The sequence below is a fragment of the Palaemon carinicauda genome, chromosome 7 (assembly GCF_036898095.1).
Source record: "Palaemon carinicauda isolate YSFRI2023 chromosome 7, ASM3689809v2, whole genome shotgun sequence".
Classification (NCBI taxonomy): Eukaryota; Metazoa; Arthropoda; class Malacostraca; order Decapoda; family Palaemonidae; genus Palaemon; species Palaemon carinicauda.
This window is the reverse complement of record NC_090731.1, coordinates 143,503,277-143,523,561: the sequence shown is the minus strand read 5'-3', so window position 1 is coordinate 143,523,561 and position 20,285 is coordinate 143,503,277. Positions and strand designations below refer to the sequence as shown.

General features: G+C 40.1%; 1 protein-coding gene across 3 annotated transcripts in view; it reads left to right on the top strand.

The window, feature by feature from the left end:
- The window catches only part of LOC137644047 (mismatch repair endonuclease PMS2-like), a 95,780-nt gene extending 76,321 nt beyond the window's left edge, over positions 1-19,459 (top strand). Inside the window, exons 10-12 of one of the 3 annotated variants that reach the window (XM_068376951.1) lie at positions 2,389-2,686; positions 7,873-8,876; positions 19,379-19,459. In XM_068376951.1, coding sequence (XP_068233052.1) covers positions 2,389-2,686; positions 7,873-8,876; positions 19,379-19,444 — 1,368 coding nt within the window. In that variant the 3' untranslated portion in view covers positions 19,445-19,459. Of the gene's footprint in view, positions 1-2,388; positions 2,687-7,872; positions 9,409-19,378 lie in introns of those variants that run through there. The other 2 variants (XM_068376952.1, XM_068376950.1) reach the window with 2 other exon arrangements.
- Positions 19,460-20,285: the final 826 nt, after the last annotated feature.

The window sequence follows — 20,285 nt, the reverse complement described above, 5'->3', positions numbered from 1 at the left end:
GTTCATCCAAGGCAACTTGAATGTCATGGCAGATTGTCTCAGTCGGAAGGGACAAATAATTCCAACAGAATGGACCCTCCACAAGGATGTATGCAAGAGACTTTGGGCCACCTGGGGCCAGCCAACCATAGATCTCTTCGCAACCTCGATGACCAAGAGGCTCCCAATATTTTGCTCACCAATCCCGGACCCAGCAGCAGTTCATATAGATGCCTTTCTCCTAGATTGGTCACATCTAGATCTATATGCATTCCCTCCGTTCAAGATTGTCAACAAGGTACTGCAGAAGTTCGCCTCTCACGAAGGGACAAGGTTGACGCTAGTTGCTTCCCTCTGGCCCGCGAGAGAATGGTTCACCGAGGTACTTCGATGGCTAGTAGACGTTCCCAGAACACTTCCCCTAAGGGTGGACCTTCTACGTCAGCCACACGTAAAGAAGGTACACCAAGGCCTCCACGCTCTTCGTCTGACTGCCTTCAGACTATCGAAAGACTCTTGAGAGCTAGAGGCTTTTCGAAGGAGGCAGCCAGAGCGATTGCTAGAGCAAGGAGAACATCCACCCTTAGAGTCTACCAATCGAAGTGGGAAATCTTCCGAAATTGGTGCAAGTCAGTATCCGTATCCTCGACCAGTACCTCTGTAACTCAAATAGCTGACTTCCTCTTATATCTGAGGAAAGAACGATCTCTTTCAGCTCCCACTATCAAGGGTTACAGAAGCATGTTGGCATCCGTCTTCCGTCACAGAGGCTTAGATCTTTCCAACAATAAAGATCTACAGGACCTCCTCTTTTGAGACCACGAAGGAGTGTCGTTTGGTTACACCTGGTTGGAATTTAGACGTGGTACTAAGATTCCTTATGTCAGACAGGTTCGAACCGCAACAATCAGCCTCCCTGAAAGATCTCACCTTAAAGACTCTTTTCCTGGTATGCTTAGCCACAGCTAAAAGAGTCAGTGAGATTCATGCCTTCAGCAAGAACATCGGATTCTCATCCGAAACGGCTACATGTTCTACAACTTGGTTTTCTAGCCAAAAACGAGCTGCCTTCTCGGCCTTGGCCAATATCGTTCGATATTCCAAACTTATCGTATGGTTGGAAATGAACTAGAAAGAGTCTTATGCCCTGTAAGAGCTCTTAAGTTCTATTTAAAACGAACTAAACCTTTACGAGGCCAGTCTGAAGCTTTATGGTGTTCAGTTAAGAAACCATCTTTGCCTATGTCAAAGAATGCTTTATCCTATTTTATCAGACTGTTAATACGAGAAGCTCATTCCCATCTGAATGAGGAAGACCAAGCTTTGCTGAAGGTAAGGACACACGAAGTTAGAGCTGTCACAACTTCCGTGGCCTTTAAACAAAATAGATCTCTGCAAAGTATAATCGACGCAATCTATTGGAAAAGCAAGTCAGTGTTCGCGTCTTTTTATCTTAAGAATTTCCAGTCTCTTTACGAGAACTGCTACACTCTGGGACCATTCGTAGCAACGAGTGCAGTAGTGGGTGAGGGCTCAACCACTACAATTCCCTAATTCCATAACCTTTTTAATCTTTCTCTTGAAATGTTTTATTATTATTTTTGGGTTGTCCGGAAGGCTAAGAAGCCTTTCGCATCCTACTTGATTTGGCGGGTGGTCAAAGTCATTTCTTGAGAAGCGCCTAGATTAGAGGTTTTGATGAGGTCCTGTTGTATGGGTTGCAACCCTTGATACTTCAGCTCCTAGGGGTCGCTCAGCATGCTAAGAGGATCGCGAGGCTCCGTAAGGAAGACGTACTTAAAAAGGCAGAGTAATTGTTCAAGTCGACTTCCTTACCAGGTACTTATTTATTTTAAGTTTGTTATTTTGATAACTGCTAAAATGAAATAAAAAATCCTTAGCTCATAATAATGTAAACATTTATTGCTGGTCTCTACCCACCCCCCTGGGTGTGAATCAGCTTATATAATCACCGGCTAAGTTAAATATTGAAAAATGTTATTTTTATAATAAAATAAATTTTTGAATATACTTACCCGGTGATTATATATTAAAGGACCCTCCCTTCCTCCCCAATAGAGACGCAGTGGACCGAGGAGAAAATTGAGTTCTTTGTTTACATTGAGTACTGAGTACCTGCACGACAGATGGCGCTGTTGAAGTACACCCCCTACCTGCATAGCGATCGCTGGCGGATTTTTAACGTAGAGTTTTCTGTCGAGCAACAGAGTTGCAGCTTATATAATCACCGGGTAAGTATATTAAAAAATTTATTTTATTATAAAAATAACATTTTTCTCTGAGAATGGTTGATCCAGTCAGATAAGAGTTAATCTTCATTCATATCCAAAGTTTTATTTTTTTTTCTATGCTGTATTAAATTGTTTACAGTATTCTTTTTGTTTTCAGACTTCTCTGATGAAGCTATTTGAGAACATCCCCAGCACTTACAACATGCAAAATACATCCTTAGATGTGTCCTTAAACAGGTCTTTCGGTTCACCCGAGAACATTCGAACCCATGGAAATGGCAGCCCAAAACTCGGTTCTAACGGCAGTATATCATCACTTGCCCTGAAGTTTGGCCGTAATGTTGGGGGGTCACCCATGTCTGAATTGTCCACCAATTTATTGTCTTCTCCTTTAGCTTCTGGATTAAAACGCTCACTTTCTCAAGGTGGGGGAAGTTCAAGCCCAAGTAATAAACGTAAGTATTCCATAAATGTGCCATTATGCGTAGGGCTAATACAGCACAGTACTGTATTTTCAAAGAGATTTAGCTACTGTTTCATTAAATTAAATCAGGTCATAGTTGCCATAATCTGGAATAATTCTAATATGTTTAATCTTTATTACCTTCCCCTAGAAGTATAGAAAAAGTATCAGATTCATAACCTTTTGAGGAAAGTACCTAATTTGTCGTTTATACAGGAATACAAATACTGTACTGTTGTGGATTTTGGATTGGGACACGTGATCTTGAAAACTTTTATAGCATAGGTAGCATGGATTGATCCAAGGGAATTAAACCACCCTCTATTACTTTATAACTAAATTTTCCCCAAAGGGCATAGTTCCAACAGTGTATTTTGCACTGTAGGAATTTCTAAATTATTATTATTATTATTATTATTATTATTATTATTATTATTATTATTACTATTACTAGCTATGCTACAACCCTAGTTGGAAAAGCATGATGCTATTAGCGTAATGGCTCCAACAGAGAAAAATAGCTCAGTAAGGAAAGGAAATAAATAAATTATATGAGAAGTAATGAATAATTGAAGTAAAATATTTTAGGAACAGTAACAACATCAAATCAGATCCCTCATATATAAACTATAAACAGATACTTATGTCTGCCTGTTCAGCATAAAAACCTTTGCTGTAAGTTTGAACTTTTGAAGTTCTACTAATTCAACTACCAGATTAGGAAGATCATTCCACAACTTGGTTACTGCTGGAGTAAAGCTTCTAGAATACTGTTCAGTATTGAGCTTCATGATGGAGAAGGCCTGACCATTAGAATCCACTGTATACCTAGTATTAACAGACAGGCTACTTTAGCCTCCTTTCTTTTATCTTGTTGTTCAACTTCTTTTAACTTCCACTTGATAGCATGACACCTCGGTATTGAATAGCGTCCCTAACTCTAAGGCTTGGCCTAACCATCTTCTATACTGAATTTATTCACATTTCTCAAGATTCCTCATCTATTGGTAAAATTTTTGAGATCAACTTGCATTTGTTAAGCATTAACTATGAGTTCGTCATTGTCCCTTAGTAGGTGCCAGGTCTAGCTGTTAGTATGTGGATTTCCCCCCTTCCAACTTTGAGGTATGACTACCTGCTGCTTTGTTGGTCAAAAGTTTGTCTTTGCTCTGGAGGGGCACCAGAAAACATTGGTTGTGAGATGATGGTTAGAGTTTAGGTATTGAACACTGTTACTCCAGCTTTAACTATACACACCTGGTGGAATATTTTGTTAAAAACTAATAGGAGAGCAGAAGATAAGGAGGTTAGTCAAGGAAGATTACTATTTTTCTTTTCGAAATTCAACCCCCCCCCCCTCGCCTCATAGCTTGGTAGTTTCTTTTAATCCTACTGGAAGAATTTGGAGAGGTGCACAGCCTTGGATACTGAGTTGAGGTCAGTACCAGTGAATCAGGTGATAGAGGAGTCTTAATAACTCCAATATTCTACAGTTTTCAGTTTGTAATCTCAAATAAACTTGTGGTCTGTTTTTACATCAGCACACCTGTTTGTTAGGACATTTATCACAGAACTATGCTGCTGTATGCTTATTGTACGAGCAACAGGATTTCCTAATTTCCTAGTTCAAAAGTAAGTAATAATGATAATTAAGGTTGTGTAATGTTACTCTTAGTATAACACTAGAAGGTGGAACTGTTTTAAAAGTGTAAAAGTGAATTCTATATGAGAAAAATTAAAATCAATGTAAACATAACTTGACAGCTCTCCTGATGTGCTCCATTTACTTTGCTTCCTGTCCAGTGTCTACTAGCTTTATTTTGGTTAATTTTAGCAGTTCTCTTCTCTCCAATCTATTTTTACACCTTTTAAACATTTCTCTCACCTGTCAGATTCTGCTGATTAACACAAGGTAATCTACATTTCTTTTTAAGTGAGTGATTGGTTTCCGGTGAGAGTGGGGCTGAGACAGGGATGTGTGATGTCGCCGTGGTTGTTTAACTTGTATGTTAATGGAGTGGTGAGAGAGGTGAATGCTCGAGTGCTTGGAAGAGGATTAAAAGTGGTAGGCGAGAATGACCATGAATGGGAGGTAAATCAGTTGTTGTTTGCGGATGATACTGTACTGGTAGCAGACACAGAAGAGAAGCTTGACCGACTAGTGACAGAATTTGGAAGGGTGTGTGAGAGAAGGAAGTTGAGAGTTAATGTGGGTAAGAGTAAGGTAATGAGATGTACGAGAAGGGAAGGTGGTGCAAGGTTGAATGTCATGTTGAATGGAGAGTTACTTGAGGAGGTGGATCAGTTTAAGTACTTGGGGTCTGTTGTTGCAGCAAATGGTGGAGTGGAAGCAGATGTACGTCAGAGAGTGAATGAAGGTTGCAAAGAGTTGGGGGCAGTTAAGGGAGTAGTAAAAAATAGAGGGTTGGGCATGAATGTAAAGAGAGTTCTATATGAGAAAGTGATTGTACCAACTGTGATGTATGGATCGGAGTTGTGGGGAATGAAAGTGATGGAGAGACAGAAATTGAATGTGTTTGAGATGAAGTGTCTAAGGAGTATGGCTGGTGTATCTCGAGTAGATAGGGTTAGGAACGAAGTGGTGAGGGAGAGAACGGGTGTAAGAAATGAGTTAGCGGCTAGAGTGGATATGAATGTGTTGAGGTGGTTTGGCCATGTTGAGAGAATGGAAAATGGTTGTCTGCTAAAGAAGGTGATGAATGCAAGAGTTGATGGGAGAAGTACAAGAGGAAGGCCAAGGTTTGGGTGGATGGTTGGTGTGAAGAAAGCTCTGGGTGATAGGAGGATAGATGTGAGAGAGGCAAGAGAGCGTGCTAGAAATAGGAATGAATGGCGAGCGATTGTGACGCAGTTCCAGTAGGCCCTGCTGCTTCCTCCGGTGCCTTAGATGACCGCGGAGGTAGCAGCAGTAGGGGATTCAGCATTATGAAGCTTCATCTGTGGTGGATAATGTGGGAGGTTGGGCTGTGGCACCCTAGCAGTACTAGCTGAACTCGGTTGAGTCCCTGGTTAGGCTGAAGGAACGTAGAGAGTAGAGGTCCCCTTTTTGTTTTGTTTCTTTGTTGGTGTCGGCTACCCCCCAAAATTGGGGAAGTGCCTATGTATATGTATGTGATGATGAACAGTAAAAGGCTGACCACTGTGGCATGTCTGGATGGCCACCATCATTTATCAAAATCTCTGATACTTTCCACTATTCTTACCTCAAGATATAGTGTTAACATCCCTTTTAAAAATTTTTGACTACCACCTGACTTTGTAAACATTATTAAATCACTTGCGTTGGTACTCCTGACGAAAACATCGTAACTGTCATATAATAATAACCAGCAGTGACATCATATTGTAATAGATGTTCTAATGTACAGGTGTGCTGACATAAGAAATGACCACAAGTATATTTTTGACATTAATTAGTTAAAAATGAAAGAATGAAATAAGAATAGTGGTCTTGATTATGACACAAAAATTTCTTAAAATGTCTAAGAATAATTAGGCTTTAATTTCATAATAGTTTCACTCTACTTGAAATATTGGATGAATGGATTGATATCAATGAAGCATGGGGAAGGATTGAAGAAACCTATGAAACTTAGTAAGGGAATATTAAGGTTTGATGAATGAAACGTGTGGAACCGAAATGGAATTCTTAGGATTGACATTTATTAGATTTTTTTCCCCAATAATTAAGAGTTTGCAGGGTTAGAGGATTAACAGAAAACTACGACGACCCATAAGAGAGGGTTGCGTCACCTCTGTCAGTGAATCTTGCTTGGTGTAATTTAGGCATTACTGAATGATGTATCCAAGTGTTCCCTTGGCTCTAACTACACCCACTTTTTAGTTTTCATCTATTATACACCAATTCCTGCTGCTTTTCTTATATTTAGCTGTCCAACCTTTTTCAACTTCAAATCTGTGCAGAAGCAGGGTTTTCCCCTAGCTTTATCTCGCACAGAATGACCTTCTTAGCCCCAGTGCCAAGTCATAAAGTCCAAATATAACTTAAAATAAAATTATTAGACTTTTACTGCATGGAATCATAATGGTAATCTCATTATATCAGGCAAGAAGATAGTATATTAGGGAAAGTACTTTGAAATGGTTTTAAATAAAGTGTTCCCAGATGATGATACTATTTTTATTCCAGTAGCAGAACTGACGATTGATGAGTAAACCTTTTTTTTCTGAGATTATATATATAAAGAATTTCAAGATTTGGAAAGCACATAGTCATGAAGATATTAAAAAATGTTTTAGATCCAGCTATGTGGGATAAGTTGAGCAGTTAAGAAGCTGTTTATAGATATATTGAACACTTAAGTGTTGGAAACTTCAAATAATTATGAAAGTGTAAAAGGGGGAATTTTGAAATTAGACATCACACTTAAAAAATGTTGGAAGAAATATTCTCTTAAATTAAATTCATTCTGAATAAGAATTGAAAACTTAGAACTGACAGGATTCAAGAAGGGAAATGCTTAGAAAGATTCAGAAAGGTTATGGGCCTGCCAAAATTATTTTTATCCCTGATAGAAATGTGCATTAAGGAACATAGGTCCATTGAATTGGGATAATCGGATGCATTTTGACTTTGATTTCAGTATTGGTATCATTTCTTCTTCTTGCATTAAATGAGAGATATTGCTATCTCCAAGACAGAGGTGCAAATGGATGCAGGTGATAATGGCCAGTTAGCTAATTTTGATTATGCACATGTGCTGCTGTGTTCCCATATAAGTGTACAAGACTGTAGCAAATAGCATGGGGTGTTGGTAATCAATATAGCTAAATCAAAGGTTTTGAGAATGCAAGATGGTGGAATAGCAGTTATTACATTGGTATTTAATTTTGAGAACTCAGTTTTGATAAAAGGCACATCCAAACTAAAAGAAAATCTTATTAAGCCCGTCCTAAGATCTATAGAATAAACATTAACAGTAGTGGTCTATGCAACATGACTGAAGATATTTTCTGTTGGTATTGACAGTGAATAGTATGGAGCTGTATTAAAACTTTCAACATTTTACAAAATTTGGTGTTATTTCAAGATTATAAAAGGAAATTTTGTTGGCATGGTATAGTTGAATTGTTATATAGATTTTGTTTAAAAGATTTTTGTGAAATAAATAGTTACTTAGTATATTTTTTTTTCAGAGCCAAAACTTGAGAACTTTTTCAAAAGTAAATCATTGCCTGTGGAAAGTAAAAGTGATACTCATTATGTGGTTAATTCTGCATCACCATCAAATAATGGCAATGGTGCAGATGTACAGCTAAAGGCTATTGATGAATCAGAAGAGGATGGAAGCAGATATGAGCCATTTTTGGAAGGTATTGAAAAATTAGAGGATCCAGACAATTCTAGTGTTTCCCCCACAGGAGGTATAAATAGTTCTCCAGAAGACCTACAGTCAAAGGAGGGATCACAGTCTTCCACAGATATCAACAGTGCTGAATCATTGAGCTTTATTGGGGAAAGTTTAAGTCAAGAAGTTTCTCCTTCCAAGGAAACAGGAGATGGTTTAAATATTCAAACTAATGGCAATCATTCTAAAAATGATAACATTAGTAATGTAGTTACTAGTGTTAATATTCATGATAATTCAGTAGATTCAAGTAATAAAACTCAAATGAATGGCCTTGAAACCAAGAATAAAATGGATACTAAGAGTATATTATCAAAGTTTTCTATTCCAACCAGCATACAATCGCCTAGTTGTAAAAAAGCACACAATGCTGCCAGTGATTTTTTGAATAATTTATTAGCACGGAAATCAAATAAGAAGAAATGTGTAACTGAAAATAAAGAAATGGAAGTGATGCAAGAGGACGATCTAGAAATGAATACGTCTGTTGTAGAGACAATGACAGAGGAAAAGTGTGACAGTGAAATCAGCGATGCAAATGGACTATCTCCTAGCAGGAAAAAGAAAATTATTTTATGTGAAGAATATGATCCAGAAGATTATACAGCCAATAGAAAGTCAAGAACTATTAGATTTAGTTTAGAATCTTTAAAAGAAAAAATTAAGTCATCAATAGAGAGGAAGGAAAGAAAAGATTTAATACGAAGATTTCATGCCAAGATTGCCCCAACTGACAATCAGTCAGCTGAAGATGAACTTAAAAAGGAAATTTCCAAGGACATGTTTGCTCAGGTGAGTTATCATCCATTTAAGTATTACCTTGAAACTTATAATTTTTTATTCTTTGCTAAATCAGTCAAATATCTGAGCCTTGATTCCAGTCATTTAATACAAATAGAATTTAGTGTATTAGGAACAAATGCAACCTGATTTAAAATAAAAAGGTTTGTACAGATCTCTAATTTGGAGGTACCATTGATTTAAGCTATTTCATGAGCAAGATAATTCCAAAATCTGGTCAAAGCTGGAATAAAACCTCAAAAATACTCTCCTGTGTCGTATTGAGCATTACAAAAGAAATAGTAAGTCAGAATTAAGTGCATACCTAGAACATGGTGGATGGTAGATTCAGGTTGTTTAAAATTATGAAAAATCTTATTCAGCATGCAGAGATTGCGAGGGAGTTATAACCCCATTTAGGAAATAGGAATTTCAATAGATATCCAAATATTAAAGAGGAGAGTCGGCTATTTTAGAATAGACAAGAAAAATATTCAGAACATGACAGGATTTAGGAATTAAAACTTTACTTAAGGGCAGGTAGGTCCATTTTTTTTTTAATATATATACAATTGAAAAAGGTACAGACCGTATAAGTTTACTCTCAAGTTTCAGTCAAGAATCATCTGAAGTTTTTTATTAACATGTAGTTAAAAAAATACATTGTCAAGGATATCTCGAGTAGAGGATTCAATGTCCTTGACTTACTAACAATCATACTTTGAGTTTTATTAGAGTTCAATTTCATCCCCACAATTTGTGCCATAAACTAATTTTAGATAATTCTCAGTTAACAGATTGAGAAATTAAAGATGTACTTCTTCATACACAGTTCACTCTCAGGAAACTTCACCATAAAATTTCCTCCTCCCGATATTATCCCCCCCTCCTTTCTTCAGCCAACCAACGAAGTCTCTGGGATGCCAGCCTTTATTTCCGATTGTGTAAGAGCTATTTTAGTGTTTTTTTTTTGTTCCATAAAGAATCTCCTCAGACTTTCTAGCCAATGGGGACATTCCCTGCCTTAGGCATTACTCAAATACCCATTGACAACCCCAGCTTAAAAATGTAGGGATCATCACATCTCACCCAACCACCAACGGAAACACTTGCAATTCTAGTCCTTATTCAGGATTATGTAAGGTCTATTGTAGTGTATTTCTATGTTAGCATACATTTTCAAATCACACAGAAAGTACTACGTATTTCAATCATCATTGATTCTTCGCCTCAGACTCCAATACCACCCACAACGTTACCAAAATGTTTTACCTGTAAATCAAGTTGTTGACAAACGATGAGATTAGTTTTTTCTTATTTTATTCCTTTTTTCTCAACTATTATTTCTACAAAATAATAGCTGGGTTTATATTTCATATTAGTATTGTTCCTTTGTTTCCCGAGTAAAAGTTGACAATTTATGCAGTATGTCATGTTCTTACATGTGCAGTCTATTTACAAGCCTGTGAAATACAGAAAATAGGAATTATCCAGTTTATAGCAACACTCGCATGCAAGATAAAATGACAGAAGAACAGTTCAACAAACCTTATGTCTAATGAATTGAATTTTCTCTCCCAGAAATAGTTTTCTTTTATCACCAGTTTTTTGTTTATCGTACAACTTGTAAATTATACTTTATAGAATACTACTTGTGTCCAATTAAACAAATGGATAACTTCATTAAATTTCTGTTTAAAGTCCATTATTACTAACGAGTAATTTAATATCTTTCGACGGCTATTTATCGTGCAATTATTATGGGATAGCAGTCACTTCACTGAATATATATTTTTTTTTTTAACAGAAAATCACAGTGCTTTACCATTATTTAAGGAAAATTATATAGTACAAGTTTCTGAAAATCTATTCTATAATCAGTCCACAATTAATGGAAAAAAAAATATTTCATTTGTTTAGAGTGAAATACAATATTAAATAAATTAAATTCATTCTGTAACCAGCAACAAAACAAACATGGAAATGTAGCTCAAGTATCAAATCCGCTGCATCGTAGTGAAGGGGTAAAAAAAAAATTAGGTGTAAGTCTGTGGTATTAAGTCTTTTATTCTCTTATCATGGTCTTATAAGGGGAGTGGATAGACAAGAGGGGTTAGATGTTCCATGAAAGGGGAATGGTAAAAAGGTTTTGAAGAAAGAAAGTGTAAAATGACAGTGTGAGGCTCATATGATAACCCAAAAATTTTAGTTTATTTTACACTGCCAATGGCAAGGGGGGAGAGGTGGAGACATGCCACCAGAAGCACAGGCACCAGTACCCAGCTGTATGATACTACTAGCAAAGTTTATTACAATAATTATTGAAAATGTTAACCCTCCTTTGCCAATTCACCAATCCAGTTGGAAGTACCGTACATATAGTACATCTACCCAGTCATCCCTCGTAATAGCCTCCGACGCCCCATGGTTAGCCATCCTGTAAAGTAGAATGAAGCAGTTCACAAAACAATTATTTCTAAAAAACTAAATATTCATCTATTTTAGAGGTAGGGAATATGTATTCATATGTGTGAATATCTAAATGCCTGAGCATAGATAGCCCCAGTAATAAATAAGGTTTTCTTTTCTTCACAAACTTATATCCAACCCACACAGATCATGGAAAAATAAAAACAATGAAACTGGTAGTGATCAAGTAAATAATGATGACAGGACTTGGTCACTTTCCTATCATTTCACTGTAGTTCTAATATGAACAAATTATTTTATTCAACTTGGGCATGTCCGTTGACCTGGTGGAGGCAGGCTAGGTTATTCTCCTTTCTTGCCCTCCAACTTGTCTTGTTACTGTTCTGTATCTCTAACTATGAAGAATTATATAGTGTACACAGATGATTGGTTGGGAAAAATACACCTAGTATTTATACATTACTGTATAAATTTTATGTCAAAGTTAGCATATTTTTATAACATTTCTTTATAAAGAGAATTATTTTAGTGACTAGTGGTTTTTTATATATTATGAAGGCTATCTATAGTGGAATTATGCCTGTATACAAGAAGGTGCAGTTACTATAAAGTGATTTAATACAAATGGATTATAAAAAATAAGAATTTACTGTAATATGCACAATTGGTACTTGATTACTTGTTAGTACTGTATCTTAGTAATCAAAAGCAATTCTGACCAACAATACTAACAAAAATATAAAGTTAGTATTATATGTAGAGAAACCCTCTAAGGATAAATGATACAAACTTTTCCCTGAAACCAAGAACAGGAAACCTAAATTCTTAGAAAGAAATATGAAAATAGATTAATGAAGAAACTCCATCGTACTTCCCATACATAAATAGCAAGTAGAAATTATAAAAAGCAGGTAAAAATTTAGAAAAGCAGGATGAGAATTAGCCTTTGACCATTTGCTAACTCTACTCTATTTTTCTTCAACTGGCATATTTATACTGAAGGTCACACATTTTGCTGCTGTTTATTGGGTGAAATCATTTTGTCCGAATCTTGTAGTTTTGTGTTGACATTTTCAAATTTATGATATATTAAACCCTATAGTATCAGCTCAATATATGCAGCAAAAACTCAACACTAAATGAACTCGATAAATATATTAAATTTTTATGAATAGAACTTACCTGGCAGTTATATATACATAGCTAATAATCTCTATTTCGGCAGAATTTTTCTAAACGAGGCAACCGTCTTGTGGTGGTTGGGTGGTAACACCCGTTAAAGGGTGGTAGGAGGAATCATTCCCGTTTTCTGTTCTTCAGTTCATCTCTGCCGGCCGGATCGACAACACGTTGGTCCGTCATTAAGAGTTTTTCTTCGCTTTCCCTGCTCGGTGTACCAGTCTGCTTTTTTGGTGAAGTACTCTGATTTGGGGTTTTAGCGATCGTGTTTTTTGTTTTCTCTTAGCTCTTTTGCTGTTTTTCAGTTCATCTCTGCTGGCCGGATCGACAACACGTTGGTCCGTCATTAAGAGTTTTTCTTCGCTTTCCCTGCTCGGTGTACCAGTCTGCTTTATTGGTGAAGCTCTGATTTGGGGTTTTGGCGATCGTGTTTTTTGTTTTCTCTTAGCTTTTTTGCTGTTTTTCATTATGAGTGAAAAGAGTCATTACCGTATCTGTGCGAATGAGGAATGTAAGGTGAGACTACCGAAAATGGCGGTAGACCCTCACACCGTTTGTTCTAATTGTAGGGGTTTTGTTTGTGCCCTTGATAATAGGTGCAGGGAATGTAAGGTTTTGGATGAGAAAGATTGGTTGATTATGAAGCGCTATGTGCGTAAGCTAGAGCTCGATAGAGTTAGGAGAGCTTCTAGGTCCAAGTCTAAGTCTGTTAGTGGTAAGGAAGACGAACTTAGTGTAGATTTATCTATTGAACCTATAATTGATTCCTCTTTGGAAGTTGATCCTTCCCTTGAGGTAGTAACTCCTGCACCTCCTACAGGTTCCGTATCTACGGATGACCCTCGGTACGCTAGCCTGGCGGCCGAGTTGAAGGTCATTAAAGAACAACTGGAGGCCTTTAAAGGTAAGGAAAGTGAAAGTGCTTGTGTTAGTGCAGTGGAGGTGGCGACTGACCGAACCTGTTATTACCCTAGGCCTAGACCTCTACCAAGCTCCCAGGACCAAGGGAGAAGGTACGTCGATGACTGAAAGGGGGTGAGAGGTACGTACCCTAGGTCAGCCTCAAACAGTCCTGTTGTCGATTCCCAGGCTGCTCTTGACCGTCACGGGAAAGACGTGTCGGATGTGTTGTTTTCTTCTCCGAATTCGTCCAGACGTAAATGGAAGTTTGAAGCTTCAAGACCTACTAAGAGGAGATGGAACCGCGACGAACGGTCTCGTTCTTTCTCTCCCGGTTCTAGCAGTTATGAACCTTGTCCGTCGGAGGATGATTTCGACTCCGTGCCTGTGAAAAGGGCGAAGCCTACTGCCGAAGATCCTCCCCCTTCTACAAATGTTATTCGTCAGCCCTCCCCTTCGGGGCCACAAGACCCAGCTGATGTTGCTAAATCCTTTATGTCTGTCATGCAGGAACAACTTTTGACTTTAGTGCAAGCCTTTAGCCGCCCTCACGCCCAGTCTGACAGACCTAAAGACGACTCGTTACCGATTAAGAAGTCTGCTTCTAAGAGAGAACGGAGTTCTTCTTTAAAGAAAACTTCTCCCTCTCTACGCCAGGATGAGGAATGTGTGCTTTCGCCAGGCGATACTTCTTCTCGATACCAGGACGATACGGTTTCTCGTTCTCGATACCGGGACGATACCTTATCGAACGATGCTGCTTCTCGTTCTCGATGCCAAGACGATACCGCCTCCCGTTCACAATACCAGCACGATACCTCCTCTCGTTCGCTTCGCCACAACGATACCTCCTCTCGTTCGCTTCGCCACGACAATACCTCCTCTCGTTCACGACGCCACGACGATACCGACCCTAGTTCTCGACACCACGACGAAACCGCCTCTCGTTCACGACGATACCGCCTCTCGTTCACGACGATACCGCCTCTCGTTCTCGCCGCCACGACGATACCGCCTCTCGCTCTCGACATCAGAACGACTCTGCCTCTCGTTCTCGGCCCCAGGGCGATACCACCCTGCCTCTTCGGGACGATACTGCCTTTCGTCCCAAGGATTCTTCTAACGCTGGATTCCAGGATGCAACCCGTCTTTTGCAGGATGATGCCTTTGATTTGCCCTTGTTGGGTTCTAAGGATCCTTCTTCTCTTTCGAAGGATATTGCAGATGTGGATCAGGACCTCGAGGATGTTTCTGATGATGATAATCCTGCCGACGCTGCGGGAGATTACAAAGTTCTCTCTCGCTCCCTTCTTGAACTTTTTGGAGAGGAATTCCAACCTGCTGCCCCTCAATCTCCTCAGTCCCAATTTAACAGAAAGAAGGCCAAGAAACAGTCGGCCTTCATCAAGATGAAACTGCTTATCTTCGCAAAGAAGGCTCTCACGAAGATTGATGACTGGATGATGGAGCGGAGACAAACAGTTAAGACTTCCTTCTCGTTTCCACCAGCTCGTCTTGCTTCAAAAGCGGGTATGTGGTATGCAACTGGAGAACCTTTGGGTCTGGGAGTGCCTTCCTCCTCTAAGGGTGACTTATCTGGTTTAGTGGACTCTGCTAGAAGGCAAGCTCTCAACTCAGCCAAGGTCATGTGGTCGATGTCGGAGCTAGATCATCTCGTCAAAGGTATTTTTAGAGCCTTTGAGGTTTTTAGTTTCCTAGACTGGTCGCTTGGGACTCTCGCAAGGAAAACTGACCAGATGGAAGGATCTAGGGACCTTACCAGTATTATGTCCTGTATGGATAAGGCCGTCAGAGATGGGGCGAATGAGTTGGCGGCGCTGTTCTCAGCTGGGGTCCTAAAGAAGAGAGCTCTGCTTTGCTCTTTTGCTTCTAGGTCTGTTACCACTGCACAAAAGTCTGAGCTTCTTTACGCCCCCCTCTCTCAACATCTTTTTCCCGAGTCCCTGGTTAATGACATTACGCTTTCTCTGGCCCAAAAAGCCACCCAAGACCTTTTATCTCGTTCTGCTCGTAAGCCCTTGGCAGCCCCTCCTTCTTCGAAACGGGAGGAAAGGAGATTCCAGCAGCCCTTTCGGGGCAGAACTACTTCAAGACCAGATTTTAGAGGGAGAAGGCAAGAATCAGGACCAAGATCTACCAGAGGTTCTTAAAGACCTCGCTCCAGGAAATGAAGTTCGTCTCCTCCAGACAGTAGGCGCAAGACTGTCAGGTTTTTGGCAGTCTTGGAAGAGGAGAGGGTCGGACACCTGGTCCCTCTCGGTCATCAAGGAAGGATACAAGATCCCCTTTCTGAAAAAACCTCCTCTCGCAGATACTCCGCTGGCCTTAGTAGCCCGGTACTCAGATCCAGGGAAACAGAAGGCCCTAATAGACCTTATCGACCAAATGCTAGACAAGGGGGCGATAGAACCGATTCGGGATATATCCTCCCCAGGCTTTTACAATCGCCTGTTTCTGGTCCCCAAGAACTCGGGCGGATGGAGACCCGTCCTGGATGTCAGCGCTCTCAACGTATTTGTGGAGAAGACAAAGTTCTCCATGGAGACGACTCAGTCGGTGCTGGCGTCAGTATGTCCAGGGGACTGAATGGTGTCCCTCGACTTGCAGGACGCATATTTCCATGTCCCCATCCATCCGACTTCAAGGAAGTACCCGAGATTTGTAATGCAGGGCAAGTGCTTCCAATTCAGAGCTCTTTGCTTCGGTCTCAGCACGGCTCCTCAAGTCTTCACCAGGATAATGGCGAATGTGTCAGGTTGGCTGCATCAGGAGGGGATAAGGATATCCTTCTATCTGGACGATTGGCTGATTCGTTCACGATCGAGGGAGAAATGTCTGGAGGATTTACGGAAGACTTTTATGATGGCTCAAGATCTAGGCCTGGTCATCAACAGGGAGAAGTCTCAGATCAGACCGAATCAGACTATTCTCTATTTGGGGATAGTTCTGAATTCAGTTCTTTTTCGGGCTTCTCCCTCTCAGGAAAGACAGACCAAGTGTCTCGTAAAAGTCAGAACTTTCCTGGACAAGAAGAGGTGCACAGCGAAGGAGTGGATGAGTTTGCTGGGGGGACTATCCTCCCTCGAACAGTTTGTCTCTCTGGGGAGACTCCACCTAAGGCCTCTTCAGCACTTTCTTTCGAAGACGTGGAACAGAAAGATGCAGGAAGACTCCTTTTCCTTCCCCATTCCAACAGAAGTCAAGAATCTTCTGAAGTGGTGGCTGGACCCAACCTTGTTAGGGGAAGGGATCTCCTTACACAAGAAGAACCCAGACCCAGTTTTGTTTTCAGACGCATCAGAGTCAGGCTGGGGGGCAACACTAGGAAGCAAGGAGGTCTCAGGCTATTGGGAAGGAATTCAGCTGGGATGGCACATCAACAACAAGGAGCTGATGGCCATTTTTCTGGGGCTAAAGGCCTTCAAGGACTTGGTGTCTGGGAAGATTGTGGAGGTCAACTCAGACAACACCACAGCTCTTGCTTACATCAGGAAGCAAGGAGGGACTCTCACTCTGTCTCTGTTCGAGACAGCAAGAGAGCTCCTTCTTTAGGCGAAGGAGAACAGGATAAACCTGCTGATGAGGTTTGTTCAGGGACAGAAGAATGTGAGGGCGGACATGCTCAGCAGGAAAGGGCAGGTCCTTCCCACAGAATGGACCCTCAACCAACAGGTCTGTCAGTCTCTGGAGGCTGTGGGGGAGACCCCTCATCGATCTTTTCGCCTCTAACTTATCCAAGAGGATCCCCATCTATTGCTCCCTAGTTCCGGACAAGGAGGCAATAGCAGTAGACGCCTTTTTGATGGATTGGACGGGGATGGACACTTATGCTTTTCCCCCGTTCAAGATCATCAATCTGGTAGTCAGGAAATTCGCCCTCCTCGATTCGGGACGGATGATCCTGATAGCTCCGTTCTGGCCGATGAGGGAATGGTTCACGGAGGTGGTGGACTTGTTGATGGACTTTCCAAGAAGCCTCCCTGCAAGTCCAAATCTGCTCAGACAACCCCACTTCGAGAGATATCATCAAAACCCCCTCGCTCTCAATCTGACTGCCTTCAGACTATCGAGAAGCTCGTCAGATCGAGAGGCTTTTCAGCGCAAGCTGCGAAAGCTATCGCCAGAGCGAGGAGGGTCTCTTCGCAGAGGGTCTACCAGTCCAAGTGGGAGACTTTTAGAGCTTGGTGTAGGAAGCACAAGATTTCCTCATCCACTACCTCTGTGAGCCAGATTGCGGATTTCTTGTTGTACCTCAGGCAGGACGCTAAGCTAGCTGTGTCCACTATCAAGGGGTACAAAAGTATGTTCTCTTCCGTCTGTCGGCATAGAGGCTTGGACTTGTCTCGCGATAAGGACTTACATGACCTCTTGAAGTCTTTTGAGACGACCAAGCAGACCCAGTTAAAGCCCCCTTCTTGGAACCTTGATATGGTTCTTAAATTTCTGTGCACCAAGAGATTTGAGCCCATCTCACAGGGTTCCAAGAAGACCCTCTTTCTTTTGGCCTTAGCAACAGCTAAAAGAGTTAGTGAAGTCCATGCAATTGAAAAACAGGTAGGCTTCAATCTGAATGGGGCAGTTTGTGCCTTGAGATTAGACTTTCTCGCTAAGAACGAGAACCCTTCTAAGCCCTGGCCGAGGACCTTTGAGGTTCCTAACTTGACCAACCTGGTGGGTCAAGAGCAAGAGAGGCTTCTCTGTCCAGTACGAGCCCTCAAGACCTACTTGTCTCGCACGAAAAGTGTGAGAGGCTCTTCTAGCTCCCTGTGGTGTTCTGTGAAAGATCCTCAGAAGCCCCTTTCCAAGAACGCTTTGTCCTTTTTCCTGAGGGAAGTGATAAGAGAAGCGCATCTCTTGTGTGAGGAGGAACACTTCGGACGTTTAAAAGTGCAAGCTCACGAAGTGAGGGCCATTGCGACCTCTCATGCTTACCGCAAGAACATGTCGCTCCGTCAAATTATGGATGCGACATTCTGGAGGAGCAACTCTGTGTTCGCCTCTCATTACCTCAGAGAGGTGAGGGTGGATTATGAGAAATGTTATACCTTGGGCCCATACGTAGCTACGGCTTCTGTATTAGGCAAAGGAGTTACTACCTCCCCTCAACCTTAGTTTTGTTTACTTGTGCATAGGTTGGTGTATTTTTATTGGTTGTCTGAGGACTTCGACTTGTGTACAGTCACCTCAGTCTAGTTAGATAATTTTTATCTACTTTGCAAATGTTAGGTGGTTGGTTTGGTAAGGTTGCAGTTTTTATTTTGAGCAATAGGTAGTCCTGAAGTCTAGTCAGATTGTTGGTCTCACCCCGTTGACAGACTCGATTGAGTGTTTTCAGCACTGCAGGTCACATCCTGGCTGACACTCCTAAGGGAAAGCGACTCAAGAGGCAGGAACCTTTGAAGTCAGCTACCTTAGCAGGTAAGGAATCAAGGTGTTTATTTATCCTACAGCTTTTTTAGTTGTTTCCCCAACGATGTTTACTGTCTATCACCCTCCTCCAAGTGTGTTAATCAGCTATGTATATATAACTGCCAGGTAAGTTCTATTCATAAAAATGACCTGGCAGTTATATATACATTCGAAGGCCCACCCACCTCCCCTCAGGAGACAGGTCGGACATAGATGAACTGAAGAACAGAAAACGGGAATGATTCCTCCTACCACCCTTTAACGGGTGTTACCACCCAACCACCACAAGGCGGTTGCCTCGTTTAGAAAAATTCTGCCGAAATAGAGATTATTAGCTATGTATATATAACTGCCAGGTAAGTATTCACAAAACTTTGCTTTATCATAAAAACTCCATATTTAATAATAGGCGAGTGATGAACTTTGGGTAGAAAATAAACTACTCCCACCAAAGTTTGAGATGCATTAAATTTAGATTGTTTTTATTCTACCAATGTTTAGTGCATAATAAATCAGTGATATCATGATATTGAAAGAACTTGAGAAATTCTAATACATTCAGTATTATATTACAGCTCTGGCTGGTGAGTCCACTGCCCCTGATACTATTAACATTTTCATTACTTGAAGAATCTCTATAGTCTTTTGAAGGCGAAGCCATGCCTCAAGCACGCATATGAAAACGCATCTTGTAGTCTAGGAAGACTAATGTAGTGCCTGTTCCTTCCATTCGACATACCACCGTGTACCACACACATCGTTGTTTATCATATGTTTTTATGTTCATCATTATTTTGCTTTCTATATTTCCTATAAAAGTATGATAGTTTAGTAATAATTGTTATGTAATTAGTACTTGAAATACAGTAATGTATACAAAATTTATATTTCTGTATTTAGAACATTGTTACAAGTCTTCAGCTTTGATGTTTATTGGAAATTTAACTGATAACCACACTAGGTTAATATGTAAGTTCTTAATATTTACAATTAATTTAAATAGCATTCATATCACACTCATAATAGCATCTTTTAACCACGCTGAAGGAATATATTTATAATATAATTGTGAGTATAGAAAACCGATGAATTCTGACAAACTGAGGTCCAGTGAATCAGAAGCAAGCAAGTTACTTTGAGCTAAGTACATCTCTTAAGAGAAAAATAGTTTAGCTAACCTCTTTTTGCCCTATAAACATTTGGCAATAATATATAGCTTTAATTACTAACATTGCTAAACCAGTAATACCCTCCTTAAAAAAAACAAGATTTAAATAAATACTAACATTGCTAAACCAGTAATACCCCCCTTAAAAAAAACCAAGATGAAATTTTAAATAGGAAATAAATTTCCAAAAGAAAACAAAGAACAATTAATGTACTGACAAGCAGGCCCTTGTTAAGACATAACCAGAAGGATCTTTTATCTTTGGTGGATAACATGTGTAGGTTACTATCATTAATTCACTCGATGAAGTTGAA